Here is a 17,687-nt window from a genome sequence, read left to right as displayed (position 1 = left end):
TAACTTCGTGTATTTGGACACTGCACTAAATTGCAGTTGTGCTGCTGTCGGCATTGGCACTTTCGATACTAAAAATGTCGCTCGTCTCGCCTCTAGTATGGTAACAAAGAAAATAAAAGAAATGGTCATCAATTTATATTTCTTTTAATTAAAAATAAATTAGGTAAGCTATTATTATTATACTTATCTAAAATAGAGATATTTACAAGTTTTCATCATCTACATAATACTTTTCATTTAATAAATAACACGCCAAAGTTTATAGGGCTACTTAAAATAATATATCATTAAAAAACACCAATCGTTTTACCTTCAGTCAAACAATGTAAGTAAATGCAGGGAAGTTAGGACTTACATCTAATCGGTAGGTGGTATTTTGTAGTTTTCACAAAAGCTTTATTATGGTAAAATCTTAACGGACGGGCAACTACGTAATTTGATTTAGATTTTTCGTCATTTTATTACTTAAATAAAAAGAAACGGATACTGTAAGGGCTATTTAAACGTGAATTCGTTTTCGGATATCCCATTCATCATCGGCATTATACTGGTACCTACTACAAGTACAGATGCTCATGTACTGGTCCAATGAGCGCTAATTTCACTATGCACGATTAAAGTCAGAAATACGCGTACTTTATATTATTCCTTGATGAGTGCAAACAAAGCCTCTTCGTGACGCGCTGGACCAGTCCATGTTTACGTACCAAAAATACATAAAAATATCGATAAAACGTAAAACCCTATTTCAGTAGCTATTACATTGTCTTTGAAATAATATCGGTAACAGACATAATGTATGTTCTTACATATAGCAGGTTATTTTAAACCCACTGCGTAAATAACGTATTGCGTAGCCTTAGTATAAACGCTGTTTAGTGTACGTTATAGCTATGCATGTTCATCATACGCACCAAGGATTCTCTACTTTAAAAAGAACCATAGTGGCCTAGGGCCTTGGATGATTGAGGAAGAGCGTCACCATATTCTCTAACGACTAAAAAGTGGCATATGCAGTTGGGGCGGTCACTTCCACGTCTTGCCACTTTGCCCAATTTTTTTGTACAGACGTCTGTGTTATTAGACTAAGCGGAAGACAAGGCGCATAATTTCGTCTTATGGAAGTGTTAAAAATGCTGCAGATATATTTCACGCGTGGTATTCTGCTCGCGATTTTCTAGCAGATTTGTCTTTGGCCATACGCCAGGTTTCCACCAATAAACAAGTTGTGATATGATGATGATTTGACAAAAAACTTGTCAAATGATAAACATACTTAGTTCATCTCGTGTTAAACCTGTTAGTAGAGCCAAGTAAATTTTTTTACAAGTGCCTATTTCATAACTACTGTTACAACTTGTTTATTGATGAAAACAAAAATAATGGCAACAATGCGTTCTACATGTAGAATACATGTTTTAGACGTCTGTGTGGATGCGATATTAGACTGTGGCAAGTCTACCCGAATATGTTAGAGACAAAGCTGTTGATAGAGTTGGTAATGGTGGAGAAGATGCCGGCGGGCGCGGGCGGCGGGCGCGGCGGCGGCGGCAGCGGCCGGTAGTACGGGCCGCCGGCGTCGATTCGCTGTTACATTCACATAATAAATAACTCAATATATATATGCTGCGTTAGTAGGGTGAAATTTTTAATGAAAGTGTTAGCGAATTCGTTTGATAAAAAGAAATATCCTGCCACGATCAATGAGTAAAGAAATAATAATATTCTACCGCAAGTATTAACTGAGTAAGGCCTTATTCATACGAGAGCGTTTTAACGTCCGTTAAAAAAGCGTTCAAATAGAACAAATGCATTCCTAAATATCTGTTCACACCACAACGCTTTTTTAACGCGTACAACGTTAATACCCGCCAACGCCGTATTTTAACGCAACGCTTAAAACGCTCGTTTTGCTACATTACATACTTGAAACATTCGCGCATTGGAGCCACCAGTGCGCGAATGTTTCGAGTTTGGCGAGTTTGATCAAAGTTCGGAAAACGGCAAAATCTTCTAGCCAATTGCCAGTGTACCTATCGCTTGAATCAGCAGGGATCTGTTATTTAAAGAACTTAATTTTGATGATACATGATAGTAGAATAGATTACATCAAGGTGTCTTGGCGAAATTTTGCCCAATTTAGTAGCAGGATAATTTTTGTTATCAAACAACCATTTGTGGCCATTTAATTGCCTGCACATATAATGCCCTAACGCATAATCTTGTAAAAAAATTATATCACATACAGTGCCCGTCAAACAACTTGAACATTGACGTGATTGGCTGGCGAATGGCGGATGTACGCGATTGGTTGATCAGTCGGCGCGGGTGTACGCAACTAGTTGATGCGTCGACTTTCGCTTCCCGGATTCGCCAACTTTTTCTCACTACACCTCTCAGGTCCAAGTTGCTTGCCGGGCACTATCTCACGTTATTAAAAGTTACGATGGCCAGTATCTTTAGTTTTAAATAATAGTGTATTGAAGCTTCAAACATAGAAAAAGTACATACCTTTTTTCACCCGTGACTGAAGCAAAATTTTTAACATGTGCACTACCTACGTATTTACATCATATTAATAACTAGTGATAGTGTAGCAAAAGTCAGGGTTAGTACAAAAGAAAACCGTAACTAGGTGCTTTAAAAATAAACAATTTACATTATATCATTCCATACCAAGAGGAAAGAGATTAAAACAATCTCTACTTACATGTTACTCCTTACAAGAAAATCACCACACTTTAAAAATCTTCAGAAACCTTGACCAATATTATATTTCGGGAAATAAAATAAAAACATGCCTTTAGCGGTTGAGCCGTAATAAGGTAATAGACAGACAGGTCACTCGTATTTATTATATTAGTATGGATTTACAACATAGGTACCGCTCGAGCGGTAGGTATAATATACGTATTTTTGTCTAATATTGAGAAACAAGAAAATATGAATATTTTTGAACTATGTTTCATTCACGGTATCTACAACGTAAATTAAATAGGTGCATTATAAAATATTCTAAATTAAGGTTAATATTTTTTCTAAGTATTATATATACAATCTAAATAATTGTTATCATGCATCAGGCAACTAAAGATCACACTAAATAATAGTTACATTTTGAGTACAAATTAGTATTTGCCTGTATTGACTTTTGTAGATTATTAGGTATGATTAAGTATACTTATATGTATTTTGAAAAAAAATATGAGTAAGTACCTAATGCTTTCAATTTTTTTTAATCTCTTGATGGTTTAAATAGACTAATTTAAAATTTATACTAATTACTTAAGTAATACTTAATTAAAAAGGTTTAAATAATTTTGTAAAGTTAGAATTCAGATTTGTTACAGATTTGCTATAATTTAGATAGGATAATATACTATAGAAGTAAGATAATATATTTATATTTATTACCTTAATAAAACATAGTAAGTATGGAACATTAGTTTGAATATAGCATTTACTGCTTAATTTTTGAGTATTCAAGAATACTAGATTTATAATAAAAAGACGGATAGAGCTATCTCTAGAAATGCTATACTTAACTACAATTTAAAAACAAATACCAATACTTATTTAAGTATAATAATTATCTTATACTTAAATAAGTAGGTATTGGTAACAACAGACTAAATTATTTTAAATCGTAGTTTATGTTGTAGACGAGTAAAAAGTCATCTTTTTTTAATCTTCAGGAAATGTAACGGTCATGTTTAGGTCCTGTGTTGATGCGGTCGTGGTGGTCACTTTGGTTCGCTTTTGCCCTTCGCCTCGGGTTTGCACGTGCCCCTAGAGTGCAACTAAATATACTAAACTAGTTATATGAAAGGTACATTGTGTTAAGAAAACTCTAGGCTCTATCATTAATAAAATATTCTCACATTTAAGTTGATAGCTCGCGACCCCATCCGTATGCAGAGGTGTTTGCGTGATGCCATTACACATACAAATAAAGCTCTATAAATTATTGCTCTGGCATTATTATGTCACAGGGAACTAAGTACCTAATGCGTACCATAATAATATGTGTACAATACCAAACTCGCATTTATTGCCAAATAACTGTAGTTTTGAATTAAATACACTGTTAGGAAAACTTTTGACAGTAAAATATGCATTCTACTCTGTACACCTTCACCACAATTATCCATACTAATCCAAAGAATCAATATTTACAAAATAAAAATATTTGGTACAGCACGTAGACCCCAAAATGTAATGAACTCACCTTAGCTGAATGCAGAGTAACATTTAGTAAAGTAGGGTGGCTGTCTATGACGAAGAACTCAACTTCTTGAGGCAAATACCCTTCTCCCGAAACCTGTAAGCAGTTGGAAGTTCAGCAACATAAATTCCTTAACGTATCAGAGGATATTTATTATTATTTTGTAAGTGCAGAAACTTACTGTATTTTATCAAAACCAGAAAGTGGACAAGAAAATAGGAAAACGTTATTTTAAATATGAATATAGCTAAGTAGGTACCTCAAGTCTGTATGTCCCAGGAAGCAAAATGCGCCAAAATTCGCCATATTTTGTAGTATGGTAAGTAACGTCCCGGCCCTTGACGCGCACGGATGCCCGCTCTACTGGGTTGCCGTTCTCGTCCATAACAAATCCATGGGCCCCTCGATGCGCTTCTGCTAAATACTTTATCAGCGACTGCAACAAGATATCAAAACAGTAAGATTTTGTGTAGTTTCGGAATCGGGAAATGTGTCTAAATTAAAAAGTCTTCTTGATCATTGGCGTAAGCTTCCGCGGCTTATCGGTGTTTTCTATTATTTTTAACCGACTTTGGAAAAAGGAGGAGGTTCTCAATTCGTCGATTTTTTTTTCGGAGGGGGTACTCAGGAGCCTTTCAATCTTGCCCCTATTCACCTTTTTACCACCGTACCGCAAGACACCAGATGAGTTTCCATCCTTATCTATAGGTATCCTGATGTCGTCCATCCATCCGTCCATCCATCGGTGTTATTCCATCTTCGCGCATGAATCGCTTTGCGTTATTACACCTAATACGTGCAGGGCTAGGGTTTGTTAAACTCTTCCGCGATCTTTGTTTCTTACCAATCAATTACAATCCGAATATCTTTAAAACAAGAATGAATATAGGAATCTTCTAATGGGCAAAACGCGTCCCATCTTGCGCCACGTCATCACTTCCCCTAGAGAATAAACAGAAGGTTACAGCTTTTTAGTTTACGATGGAACTATACGTGGCCTCCGCCCTCCTTATTTGATTTTTCAGATTGCTGCCATGCAAATAAGTGATTCCCTGGTTAAGATTCGTGGTCCGAACTTGGAAAATAGCTTTTTCTAATTTAAATTTTCTATAGCACTAGGCTTTGCTGACTCTTCCAGCTTCCTGGCTGAGCCATTACGCTGACGCGGGAAGCAGTTTACTAAGCACCTTATCTGCAAAGGTCTATCTATTAGGAATACCTACTAAAATCGAGGCATAACTATTTTCAATTTTATCACATCATAAAGCTCGCTATGGAGACCTCTTATATCTCGTCATTTGGATGGAGGTGACCGTACTAACCGATTATATTTTACCTATCTAGGTATCCTTTCCTGTGATTGAAGTATAATTAATTATCGGTAAGTATATCTAAATTTTTTTGTATCGTCCAGATAAAAATTTATCTAATCTGGTGGTAAGTATAAATATTTTACCTCGGTCTTTCTTCTTTATTATTTTCGGATATTCTAAGTTATTAACAAAGGCCACATAATGGTATTTTTTCACTTAGTCGCAATATTGCTCTCCAACGCGGTATTGATTCAAAGTCAAAGTGCAATAACAAATCCAAGAGTGGCAATAGCGCATCTTAACTCAAAAACGGTCAACGGAACCATAGCTTTTTTAGAGATAGAAAATGGAACTATACACGTTCAGGGACTGTTGATTGGACCGGGCTTAAAACCGGGACTGTACGGTTTTCACATTCACGAGTTTGGTAACACGATCACATGTGACTCGACGGGAGCACACTTCGATCCTCATAGGAGATCTCATGGTGGTAGACTTCACGACGTGCGTCATGTTGGTGATTTCGGAAATGTAAGGTTTGAAGACGCTGGAGCCGGCATTGCCGTTGCCCACGTTGATTTCCTAGACGAAATCATTACATTCAGCGGTCAGAACAATATACTGGGTCGTGGCTTAGTGCTACACGAACAAGAAGACGACCTCGGAGAAGGCGGGCACGAATTATCTTCGACTACGGGTAATGCAGGAGCTAGGATAGCTTGTGGTGTGATTGGGATCCAGTCCGGTAATTGGAACTCTGGAATTTCTACATATTCATCTTCCTCGCTAGTAATATTTGGTATTTTATTTTTGTTTCTTAAATGAGATCCATACATACAAGGCAATTCTTACCTGTTTGTTGTCTTGCCAGTATTTGGGAAGTTCATGCGCCGGTGGATATTTGCAACAAGATATCTCCAAAGTGATTTCCATACATCCATGCCATAGATAGTTGTAGTCTTGCATTCCGCCTGTAAATTGCAGTTAGGCAGAATGATAATATCAATTTCATGCCTTAATAATAATTGGCGATTAATCATTATTTTAAGTTATTTATTTATTTGGTGTTCCTTGTTATGTTTAAATATAATTGATTCCTTATCTAATCATTATCTTAATAAATAAAAACCGTCATATAATTGTGCAGGTAAGTAAGTCATTGGGTAAAACCAATATTGACGTCATTCGCAATTCGCACTGGTACTTTAATATGAAAGTTGTTATCTTTATTTTTCCAATAAAAGTTGTAAGTGATTTACCGGTTTGTTTTATTATTTTAATCGGTATCGTAAGTAAAATTCTATGAAATCTTTTTATTTAACGGATTAGGGGCTAAGGGTATCGGTTCTACGACTGACAAATTCTGCCCACTCCTCGCTTCAGCTGCAGCTTTTTCGGTTAATTATTATTGGATTTTCTCGTTGCGTATTTTATACTTCAGAGGGACACTAATTATTGCCCTCCATAAGCCCTCTGATCTCTTCTGAATTTTTCCGGATCAGAACAATCTTGAGGACAAGTAAATAGTTACCTGTGAGCGGGTACCACGCGGCTCCGTTAGTGATGCCGTTGTCGAAGCGCTGCGAGCCGGACTTGCAGGACACGCCGCGGGACATCTTGGCGTGGTTGTTGGAGTACACGAGCGCGAGGTGCCGGAACACGTCGTCGTCCGGCGCGATGGACGGCGTGTGCGCGTAGCTTTGGAATACTGCGTTTAGGGGATATGTGGGGAAAAGATCTTGTTAATATTCAGCCCGAAAGCAAAAAAGTTCTGTTTATCACATTGCCTCCTGATCCATACTAATATTATAAAAGCGAAAGTGTGTCTGTATGTCTGTCTATCTACCTGTCTGTCTGTCTGTCTGCTACCTTTTCGCAGCGCAACAGCTTATATCCCGGGGCGGACATAGACTTCTTTTTATCCCGGAAAATCAAAGAGTTCCCGCGGGATTCCTAAAGACCCATCCACTTAACCGATTTGTATGGGTACCGGTAGCTTGCGTCTCTGTAATCGAAATAGACAACTTTTTATCCCGGAAAATCAAACAGTTCCTACGGGATCTATAAAAATCTAAATCCACGCGGACGAAGTCGCGGGCATTCTCTGGTTCTTTATAAAGTCGAAGATATCCTACCTACTTAGGAAATAGACTCATATAAACAGCGCAATATATATTTTGCCAATTTCTTTTAGAGCCGCTGTAAGCTTGTTCGGAATCAACATGGTGTCATAATGGCTTGTGGCACAAAAATAATTCGTCGATATTAAAAACTTTTACGAGTAAGTAGGTATATTCGAATTCGATTCGGGTCTAAAAGTTTGATATTTTACCGTGGATAATTAGGTACATATACCTTATATAGAATCTGAATGGATTTTAAATGTACAAATTGATTGAATTTAGACGACCTCCCTGGCCCAGTGATTAGCTCTGTGTTTTTATAAATGGAAGGTGACGGGTTCGATTCCCGGCAGGGGCAGTTTGAGACTATATATTCTACATGGTCTGGTGGGAGGCTACGGCCGTGGCTAGGTATCACCATAACGCCAAAACCGTGTCGCACAACGATTTAGCGTTCGGGTTCGATGCCGCGTACAAATCGACCAGGGGTATGGGCTTTAATGAAACTGCCATACGCCTTCCACGTTAGCCCGCTACCAATTACCATCTTAGACTTGATCTTCACTTACCTCCACGAGATTGCAGTCAAGGACTAACTTGTATAGGAATTTAAAAAATATATGTATATAAATACTTCACCCGAACACAATACAGATGACTGGCATATTCCTGATAGCGTGAAATAATAAAACATCACGGAATACATAATAAATAATGATCTATTAGGTAAGTAGGTATTATTTACACATGCATAGTGAGTATAAGTACCTATAATGAAGAAAATGCTATTCATTAAAAAAAAATCGTGCCCGATACCATGGGCTCAGATGAGTTTTTTTACATAAACAGGTAGGCGCATAAGTCACGGACATGAAAATGCGGAATGTGGATGATCAATGTTAAACGTTGCGACTTGAGACCGACAATGCAGTGATCACATCTGTGATAGGCTCACGTCCGTGACATCGGTGATTAACTGATAAGTTACAAGATCTTCCTCTTAGATCGTATACGGTAATTTAGCACGGAAACCACAAAGTTACGACGCTAACACATATCTCAACATCGCCATCCTTGGAGCTAAATCTCTAAACCGTTCTAGAAAGCGCTGGCTGGATATCGTGAGCGTACACTTGAGAGCCAATAGACTCAAAAAGTTGGATGCTCCAGACGCAAAAGGGCAGCAAAATACATTTAGAATATCGGTGGGACAAGGCATTAGCCTGTTAGCTGTTGCATTAGCAACAGCAACAAGTAGGAATTTAAAAAGTTTCCAAAAAAAAGCACCCGACCGCGGTTTACACTGCTTCTTCTTCAGCCCGAAAATTAAAGCGCATAAAATCCGCTATTTTAATTTTTTCTGAATTTTATGTACCCAGCGACAATCGCGCCATCAAGACTTTAATGACGTATCATTTATCAAAATCGGTTGAGCCGTTGAGTAATTACCTACGAGCGGACATAAGAACGAACATATCTACATACACACACACTACAGGTCAAAAACATAACTCTCCTTTTAGGCTCCGCCGCAGTCAGGTAAAAAGAAAGATAAATATATTTACTAGCACTAGGTGTGTTGTCGAACGGGTAAGACGCAACGAGGGCGCCGCCGTGCAGCGACCCCGACAGCACGAACTGTATCTTGCTGATCCACTCCTTGACGGCGTCCGTCTCCGGCTGCGGCTGCTTCGTGTTCGCCTTGAAGAAGTCCGGGAAGTTGCGGTTCAGGTCGTATCGCCGGGCGTTGTGTCTGTCACAAGTAAAATTACTGTTAGCTATATTCAGACTCTAACGTTGTTTATTGTGTTTATTAAATCTATTGTAATTATTATTAATAACGTCATTTGACATTGAACCCATTAGCATTTTGAATGTGTAAGTACTAACTTATGATCTTTTGGAACATTTTATCTTATTAGTTAACTTTTGTGGCGATTAGCCCTTAGCCGGCCGGTTTGATTATACCTACCTACCAACTCGTACCTTTCTGTTTATGTAAGGCTGCTTTTCCACTAGAGATGTGCTATGCTAGGCTGTGAGGCGGTCAAAGCTAAGCTACGAAACTAAGTGACCGTTTCCACATGCGAATAAGAAGGGTTTGACCATAGTCCACAATGCTGGACAAATGCGGATTGGCGGACTCCAAACACCTTTGAGAACATTATGGAGAACTCTCAAGTATGCAGGTTTCCTCATGATGTTTTTCCTCACCGTTAAGACAGCTGAAAGCCGTTACTAACTTATTATAATGATTTTGTATATTTTAGTTACGGAACCAATGTCCCTATCTAATTTCAGTTATTGTTGTCCACATTAAATCTGTGTCACCTGTCGCTATTTGTTCCGGTACCGACTACTATTATAACATCACAATAAACATTAAACGTATTTCGCAACTTTGTACCGACGTATTTCATAATAACGGAACCAATTTAGTTTTACTATAGGTAGAACGGATTTTGTTCTTTTGGAAAGAGTCTGATAGAGCTCATTGCCTGCCGCAAGTTTTCAAACCACGTTTTAATCTGCCATATACGAGTATGTTAGTTAACTAACGGCTGAAATTAATAATAATCAATCTGGTGATAATAAAAATAATATCCAGCTGAGTTTGTTGGGAGCTCTTCTCAGAACTGGGCGCGTTTGGAACCGATAGATATAAGTTAGATAGTCATATCTCAATCTTCAATCAATAAGTATGAATATAAGAACATACCGGCCATGAATTGTGTCACACTGTCCTTCGCGGGAGATGAGGAATCCATCCGGGTTCATGGATGGCATCAAGTGGATCCTCGTGTTGTCTAACAACCATTTTATATAAGAATCCGTGTCGTATGAAGTCACCAAGTACTGAAATAGAACGAGATCACAACTTTAAACGGTTAAACGACAATTCTTTTCATAACTCTACATACCTACCTACTAAACAACTCACAAGGATTGAGATTTTTTTCTTATTTTTTATCAATTTATTGACTGCGGCATCACCTGATAGCAAACTGCAGTCTAACCACTGCACTAACGCTACAGACTGATGAGTCTGAGATGGAAACGCTCTAACTTTAGAGACAGCAAACGGTTCAATCAAAATCAAATTCAATCCTATCAACCCTCTAAAGTCTTAACGGTTTCTACACCGCACATTGCGGTTCATCGTACAGGGACTAGGGAGGATTATAACTAGTCATAGCTTTAGCTCCTCATGTAGGTACATCGACTCACTGCTGAGGACGATCTCCTTTCAGAATGAGAAGGATTTGACCTTCAATTAGGGTTTAACAATGTCTACCACGCTGGCCAAGTACGGATTGGCAGCTTCAAACAACTTTTTGAATACATTGGAGAACTCTTAGGCAAGATGGTTTGCTCAAGATGTTTTCCATCACCATAGCTCCGGAAAGTTGAGATGCGTGTGTTTTGGTCTATATATGTCTATAAGTTATACAGTATGGTATAGTTACCCGTATCAGATGCAACAACAGCTCGCGACCGACCGCCTCGTTGCCATGTATGTTGGCCACGTACTTGACGTCTGGCTTGCCGATCATATGCTCGTATGGCGATGCTGACACCACCATCACCCATAAGTCGCGACCTGTCATACATTTAAACGGAGTTATTTCCTACTTACCTAACCTACCTATGTACCTATTTGTATGTAATGTAACTCCAAACTCGTTCTAAGTTCTGAGATCGAGGTAGGTACCTACTCAATACTTAGCATAATATAGATAAACTGTTAGGTAATTGCCTACTGGTTTTTCCTTTAATAGGTTGTGGAAAGAAGGTAGGTACTGTATAAAAGTTATATAAAAGTGGTTTTAAATAGTTATAGCTAGATACATAGAAAACGCCTTTAAATACACGTGTAGGTATTGGATTTTACTGTATAATTTATTGTTACTTGCTGCTCCTATATGCAGTTCGCTATAAATTCTTAGTAACTTAGTTAGTACCTTGTACGGATTTGCCAATGGAATATAGGGCGGTAAGAGCCGGGTACCGAGCGGAGACCGCGCGAAGGTACCTCGTCATCTCATCATGATCATGGTATTTGAATTCTAGCACTGGATCATTTTCACGCGGCTCCACTTCGCCTGTGACTGTCGATACGTCTTCTGGAAAAACAAGATGAAAAGCTTATTTGAAAGCTTCTAGGCATGACCCAACTGTGTACCTACGTATATACACGTACCTATACATAACGTAGTAGGTATACATGTATTACGTACCTTTTATAACATATTATTTAGTTTAGATACGAACATATTATAAGTACTTGATTAGTTATTTTTTTTTGTATTAGGTGATGGCAGCGACTTCGTCCGCGTGGATTTAAGATTTTTAAGTCCCATGGGAACTCTCATTTTCCTGGATAAAAAGTAGCTTTTGACCGTCTCCGGAATGAAAGCTATCTTTGAAAGTTCGGATAAACTGCTAAACATTTTGTGGAACATACTTAAATTGATTATTTTTAAAGCGGGAAAATAGGTATATTAAAAACTAGGGGATGCCCGCAGCTTCGCCCGCGTGGATTTCGATTTTTTTAGATCCCATGGGAACTCTTTGATTTTCCGGGATAAAAAGTAGCCTATGTCCTCCCCGGAATGTATTCCAAGTCTGTACCAAATTTCATTAAAATCGGTTCAGCGGTTGGGCCGTGAAAACGTAGCAGACAGACAGACAGACAGACACACGTCTTTCGCATTTATAATATTAGTATGGATTTAAATCAAGACACACGTAAGTGTCTCGAAGCCAAGTTCTACTAAGAAAATGTTTCTAACAAGAACGGCGACGAACCATTTCAGGCTACTTTCGACCCCCCTTAACTCAGAAACTATTAGACTAACAGTTTACACACTTACAATTTTGCACATATCTATTATTAGAATTACACTCACCAGGGTAACTGGCACCAGTTGCCAACTGTCCATATGCTCCAAGAATAGCCACAAAAACAAAAGCTTTGCGGATATTAAAACTTTCATACCGGTCCATCTAGAAAATTAAAAAGTAATTTAAGATGAAAAATATTTAGGTAGGCTATAGCTGACTATATACGATTTTTAACATTTTACCTCTACACCTGTGTTTGGAAGCTTACGGTTTTTGAAAGTTTTAATAAATCCCAAGATATTAAAATATTTTACTAGTAAATCTGTTAGTTGGTTTGCTTAAACGTCCTATGTTATTTACTTGTTACATTTAACTGCAAAGAAAGTTTGTTTGAACATGATTATTATCTCTGTTTCACTTTTCAACGGCTGATTTACATTATTTAATATAGGTGGTATTATATATGACTCTTTTTTATACGGAACCTACCTAGGTATTTGTTACATTTCCTTCTTCCTATAGCTAATAGAATTATTTCTTGGTTCTATGACTTTATAGGTAGTAACTAGTAGGAGTAGGTGTTCACTTTCAAATTGGTGATGTTTTGTGTTTCAACTCTCACTTTTCCTGTTGGGGATTTTTTACCTACTGAGCTGCACTCTTGCTTTACCTACAAGTTACAACTAAGACAAAATATCTAATGATACCTACCTACCTCAATTAAATTTATAACCCGTTTAGGATCCGGCTGCGCAATCTCTATCACTACCTACATTATGTACCTAGGTATATTCGCAGACATGGACGTTACCTGTATATATCGCTGCATAATAAAAAAAATCTGTAACTGGACGAATTCTATACATTCAATAGGTATTATTTTAAAAATTTGATCGGAATAAAGCTTCTATATAGGAGTAAGCCTTAGTAAGCTTATTTAGCATTTTTAGGGTTCCGTATCCAAGGCTGCCGACGGGACCCTATTACTGCTATCACTAAGCCTCCGCTGCCTGTCCATCCGTCTGTCTATCAGCGGGCTGTATAAATAATAGGTAGAGAGTTGAAATTTTCACAGAATGTGTATTTCTAGTGCCGCTAAAACAACAAAATAAAAATTTCAAAATCTGCTGCCATGCAAATTAAAAACATGAAAAAATGTTTTTCTTGTACGATGGTACGGAACCCTGTGGGAGTCCGACTCGCACTTGATCGGTTTTTCCTTTTGTGGTACGGAACCCTAAAAATGTTAATTTCAAGATTTTATGTCCAACGATCATCACAGATTTGGGACTTTCTTTTTAATGGCATAATGGTTCGGTCAGTGAAGCCACAGGGATAACCGGTCCCATATTGAAGGTCAGTGGGTTAGCGTACCAGCTCTGGGCAGTGGACATGGCAGTGCATCGGCCTTTTCGTCGAAACTCGAAATCATACGGTTCACTGTCACTGCCATACTTGTTATGGTTTTAAAGACGCTTTGTTTACAAGCAAAGACACTTTTGGTTCCTTTCCTACTAACACAGGTTGCCATCATTTTCCGACTTAGGAAATAGGCATCTGCCAATGGGACCCTATCTATACGTCTGTTTGTCTTTCAGCAGGCTCATATCTCATGAACTGTAATAGGTAGGTAGAGAAAGAATTTTCAGTGTGTTCTGTTGCCGCTAATACAACAGTAAAAATTTCAAAATGACTGCCATGTAAATTTAAAATATTAAAAAGTTATATAATCGTTTACGATGGTGTATGGAATCCTTCGTGTCCGGGCAAGAGTTTCTTATGGAATCCAAGAAAATATTTTGCCTATTTTGCCTGCTTTTGTATGGCCGATGAGCAAAAAGTACAGGTACTTACTTACTTATCTTTATTCTTTATACTGAATTTAAAAATAGTTAGTCAGACTTTAATTCTCTTCTACACCCTACCTAATCTCAGTCTAACCTACAGAATATCTACATAACATAGCGTAGGTAGGTACATATATCATTGAGTGCATTTTCGCTCTTGAATCCATTATGGCGGGTTGTCGCAGCTTTAACTTTCTTTCCGCTGTTTGGCATTGACACATTAACCTTATTGTGACGAAACTCAATGAACTTTCGTTTTCGAAAATTCAAACTAGAGCTCCGTTGAACTTTTGATGATCTCACTAGCGCCGTGGTGAGCGTTGTGGTCTTATAAGTGGGAAGTCCTAAATTTGATTCCCGGTAGGGGCAATTTAGGAATCCAATTTAAAATTCTAATATGTCTCTGCTCTGATCTGAGAGGGCTTCGGTCATGTTTAGTTACGTCACCACCCTATCAAACGATTTAGTTTTGATGCGATCCCGCGTAGAATACATAAGCTGCTATGTAATAGTAAAAGAGATTTTTACTCAAATGACTTTTATAAGTAAGTAAATACTTTCGAATGAATCTAACACTAGGTCGGAATGTCCTTCCTATGGAACCAACTAGAAACTCGGAGGTTGCTCTTTCCAGCTTAGACTGTACCTATACCGTAATCTATAACCTATTTCTGGTAAAGTCACAAAAAGCAAAGTTGGAACTACAATAAATTTTCTAAATTGAAACCGGGACGTGGGACCTTTTCGGTTCGTTCGAATGAGGCACCGCGGCTACGTTTTTTTTTTTATTTATTTCATTTGTATGTCCCCTGTGCCCTCTTCTTATTTATTTTGTCCTCCGACATGATGATCGGAGACTTTTGATTTTCTACCTTGCATTTTTTTCTTTCTTTCATTGCCAAGCTCTGTTGGACGAACGTTGACATTTGGCACCGACCGAGTTAGTTTTCGCGAAAAATCTAAGTTAAGTAGATCTTAACTCTTAACTCTTACCTACCAAACTTATTTTCATAATTGAATTAGAGTTCCTAGGAAATAGCAATTACCCAACGATAGAATAATTAATGGAAGCCAGTGCGTGTTCATAATTAATGTTATGTCTAGACAATTAAGTTCCGATAGGTACCTACTAGATAGTAGATACCTTAGTATTTATTTAAATATACTACTTAGTTGATGTCCGCGACTTTGTCCGCGTGGATTTAGTTTTCAAAATCCCGTGGGAAGTCTTTGATTTTCCGACATAAAAATTATTCCATGTCTGTCTCCAGGATGTAACCTATCTTTGTAGGTACCTACCAAATTGATGATACCCGTGGGAACTCTTTAAGTTTTCGGGACAAAAAATAGTCTATCTCTATGTCCATCCTCGGGATGCAATTAGTTACCCCTGTGCCAAATTTTGACAAAGTCGGTTCAACAGATGGGCCGTGAAAAGAAAGATGAAGGAGGAAGCAGGTCAAAAGCTCTAGGGCACAATCTCCTAAATATATCGGATACCACCGATAGACCCGCAACTTTGCGCCGATGTTCTAAACTTTGAAGTTTAGAATTGACCTGTGCTTCGTCACCAGTCTTCTAGTGTGACAGTCCACCGATTCCGATGCATCAAGCTGGTACTTAGCAGAGCCATGCCATAAATGGTTACAGTAGTCCATACGTGATCGAACTTGAGCTAGGTACCAAGGTAAGAAGCTGTTCCTTTCTTGAGGATGCCAAGTTTCTTGCCAGTAGTTTTTGCGTTGGATTCGACGCACTGCCCAAAGTTGAGATAGGATGCTACAAGTACCTACTCGTATGTTGATTTGATTCCGATTTCAGCACTAATATCGGAACGGATATATTTTGGAATGTATCTCAAAGTCACCTAAGTAAGACACATTTATTAAATTAGGTAGGAATCAGAAAAAATTTAGTCCCTAAAATTATGAAAATAAGACTATAGGTACTCAATCTAATGGAACTTCTAACTTGCATGGCGAACGGAACTCCCTAAAAAATTCCGATGATTGATATTCAAAAGAGAGTAATGTCTGCAAAAATGCGTTTCATATTCTCTCTCGTGACGATCAGTACAGTTACTTTACGTTCAGTGAAAGTTTTGATTTTTAAATTAATACCAAGCATGATACCTATTCTGTTATGATAACAACAAAGGCAAAATTATTGGCTTTTGGGTTTTTCCAGCTTTAGCTACGGTCTCTACCTTACTTTAATGAATAGTTAATCATATTTTGTAATTTTTCCTTAAGATGCAGTTATTTTTAGAACGTTCTACATTAGAGAACCTAGAAGCTCGCTTAAATCTGTAGATTATTTACTAGCCAGTCTTTCCACGACTTCATCCGCGTGGATTTAAGTTTTTAAAAATCCCGTGAGGACTTAATTTTCCGGGATAAAAGTAGTCTGCGTCCGTCTTCAGGATGCAAGGTATCTTTGCACAAATAAGATGATGCCCGCAACTTTGTCCACGTAGTTTTTGGGTTTTTTAAAAATCCCGTGGGAACCATTTGATTTTTCGTGACCAAAAGTAGCCTATAATATCCTTTCCGGGAATGTAAGCTATCTCTGTCCTTTCGTCAAAATCAGTGAAACGGATAGGCCGTGAAAAGCTAGCAGATTGACAAACAGACACACTTTCGCATTTATATTAATAATATTAGTAGATTTGTAGAGATAGTGTAAGGGCGCACAATTCTAACCAAGAGTTCATATTTAGTTTGTGAAAAAATAGTTTTTAAGCTGAAAAATAGTTTAATAGAACCTTAGAAGCTTAATAAGGTGAAAAAGGATGTACAACTTACTCAAACATCTTGTTTTGTTTCCTATTACTCAAAACCGTTACGTTTCAAATGAAGTCACACGTTATAATATAGCGCGATAGCAATAGATTTTATAAATATTGAGTAATTTACATAACGCAATTATTTTATATAGAATAAAAAGAAGAATTAAACTTGATACCAGAGATAAATAAACTAGCTTACCTTAAACTTAAACGGCACTGTCCGATGCGAATCAAATAATTTTTGTAGACATTTAAAATTGATTTATTTATACTTATTACCTAAGTAATTTAGTTACATGAGAAAGGAATACAATCGCGTAAGTTTCGTAAGTTATTTCAACAGGAAAACGAAGACCACGAAAGGTCCTTGTTGGCGAACGAACGAGACTCGACTGTCAGCAGAGCCGAGTAGTCGTACTGGCTGCTGCTAACCATGAGCATGACAACATCTGCGTCATCAAACCCGCCACACGACCGTAAAGTGCTTTCTCTCAAAACAATACATCTAAAACTGCTTCTAATTCCAAGGAATAAGGTTTATTCGTT

The 17,687-nt window shown here is 37.8% G+C and overlaps 2 protein-coding genes across 7 annotated transcripts; one reads left to right on the top strand and one right to left on the bottom strand.

Moving 5' to 3' along the window:
• Positions 1-127: 127 nt before the first annotated feature.
• LOC123872640 (carboxypeptidase M) lies at positions 128-17,664 on the bottom strand. 6 transcript variants are annotated; one of them, XM_045917039.1, is made up of 13 exons: positions 17,341-17,662; positions 12,572-12,668; positions 11,624-11,785; positions 11,129-11,262; positions 10,381-10,517; positions 9,227-9,414; positions 8,301-8,330; positions 7,070-7,246; positions 6,391-6,509; positions 4,485-4,661; positions 4,229-4,321; positions 3,882-3,935; positions 128-1,587 (listed from the first exon to the last, which is right to left on the bottom strand). In XM_045917039.1, exons 2-13 carry the CDS (start codon positions 12,666-12,668, stop codon positions 1,459-1,461), a joined length of 1,497 nt encoding a protein of 498 aa, XP_045772995.1. In that variant the 5' UTR covers positions 17,341-17,662; the 3' UTR covers positions 128-1,458. The 6 variants fall into 6 exon arrangements, with proteins under 6 accessions (XP_045772995.1, XP_045772996.1, XP_045772998.1 ...); XM_045917040.1 differs by lacking the exon at positions 8,301-8,330 and having other exon boundaries at positions 17,341-17,664; XM_045917042.1 differs by lacking the exon at positions 3,882-3,935 and having other exon boundaries at positions 17,341-17,661.
• Positions 5,595-6,384, top strand: LOC123872645 (superoxide dismutase [Cu-Zn], chloroplastic-like). The gene has a single exon (XM_045917055.1). It carries the CDS (start codon positions 5,740-5,742, stop codon positions 6,361-6,363), a length of 624 nt encoding a protein of 207 aa, XP_045773011.1. The 5' UTR covers positions 5,595-5,739; the 3' UTR covers positions 6,364-6,384.
• Positions 17,665-17,687: the final 23 nt, after the last annotated feature.

The sequence above is a fragment of the Maniola jurtina genome, chromosome 15, assembly GCF_905333055.1.
Source record: "Maniola jurtina chromosome 15, ilManJurt1.1, whole genome shotgun sequence".
Classification (NCBI taxonomy): Eukaryota; Metazoa; Arthropoda; class Insecta; order Lepidoptera; family Nymphalidae; genus Maniola; species Maniola jurtina.
The sequence above is the reverse complement of the archived record's forward strand: the minus strand, read 5'-3'. Positions and strand labels throughout refer to the sequence as shown.

What these genes read in the sequence shown, in the direction of transcription:
- LOC123872645 (XM_045917055.1), top strand. Translation starts at nt 5,740, where the DNA reads ATGGTATTTTTTCACTTAGTCGCAATATTGCTCTCCAACGCGGTATTG.
- LOC123872640 (XM_045917039.1), bottom strand. Translation starts at nt 12,668, where the DNA reads ATGGACCGGTATGAAAGTTTTAATATCCGCAAAGCTTTTGTTTTTGTG. An exon ending in TGTTGTTGCATCTGATACGG is followed by an intron (nt 10,518 to 11,128) that starts GTAACTATACCA and finishes GTTCTATTTCAG; the next exon opens with TACTTGGTGACTTCATACGA. An exon ending in CGCGAGCTATCAACTTAAAT is followed by an intron (nt 1,588 to 3,881) that starts GTGAGAATATTT and finishes TGAATGTAACAG; the next exon opens with CGAATCGACGCCGGCGGCCC.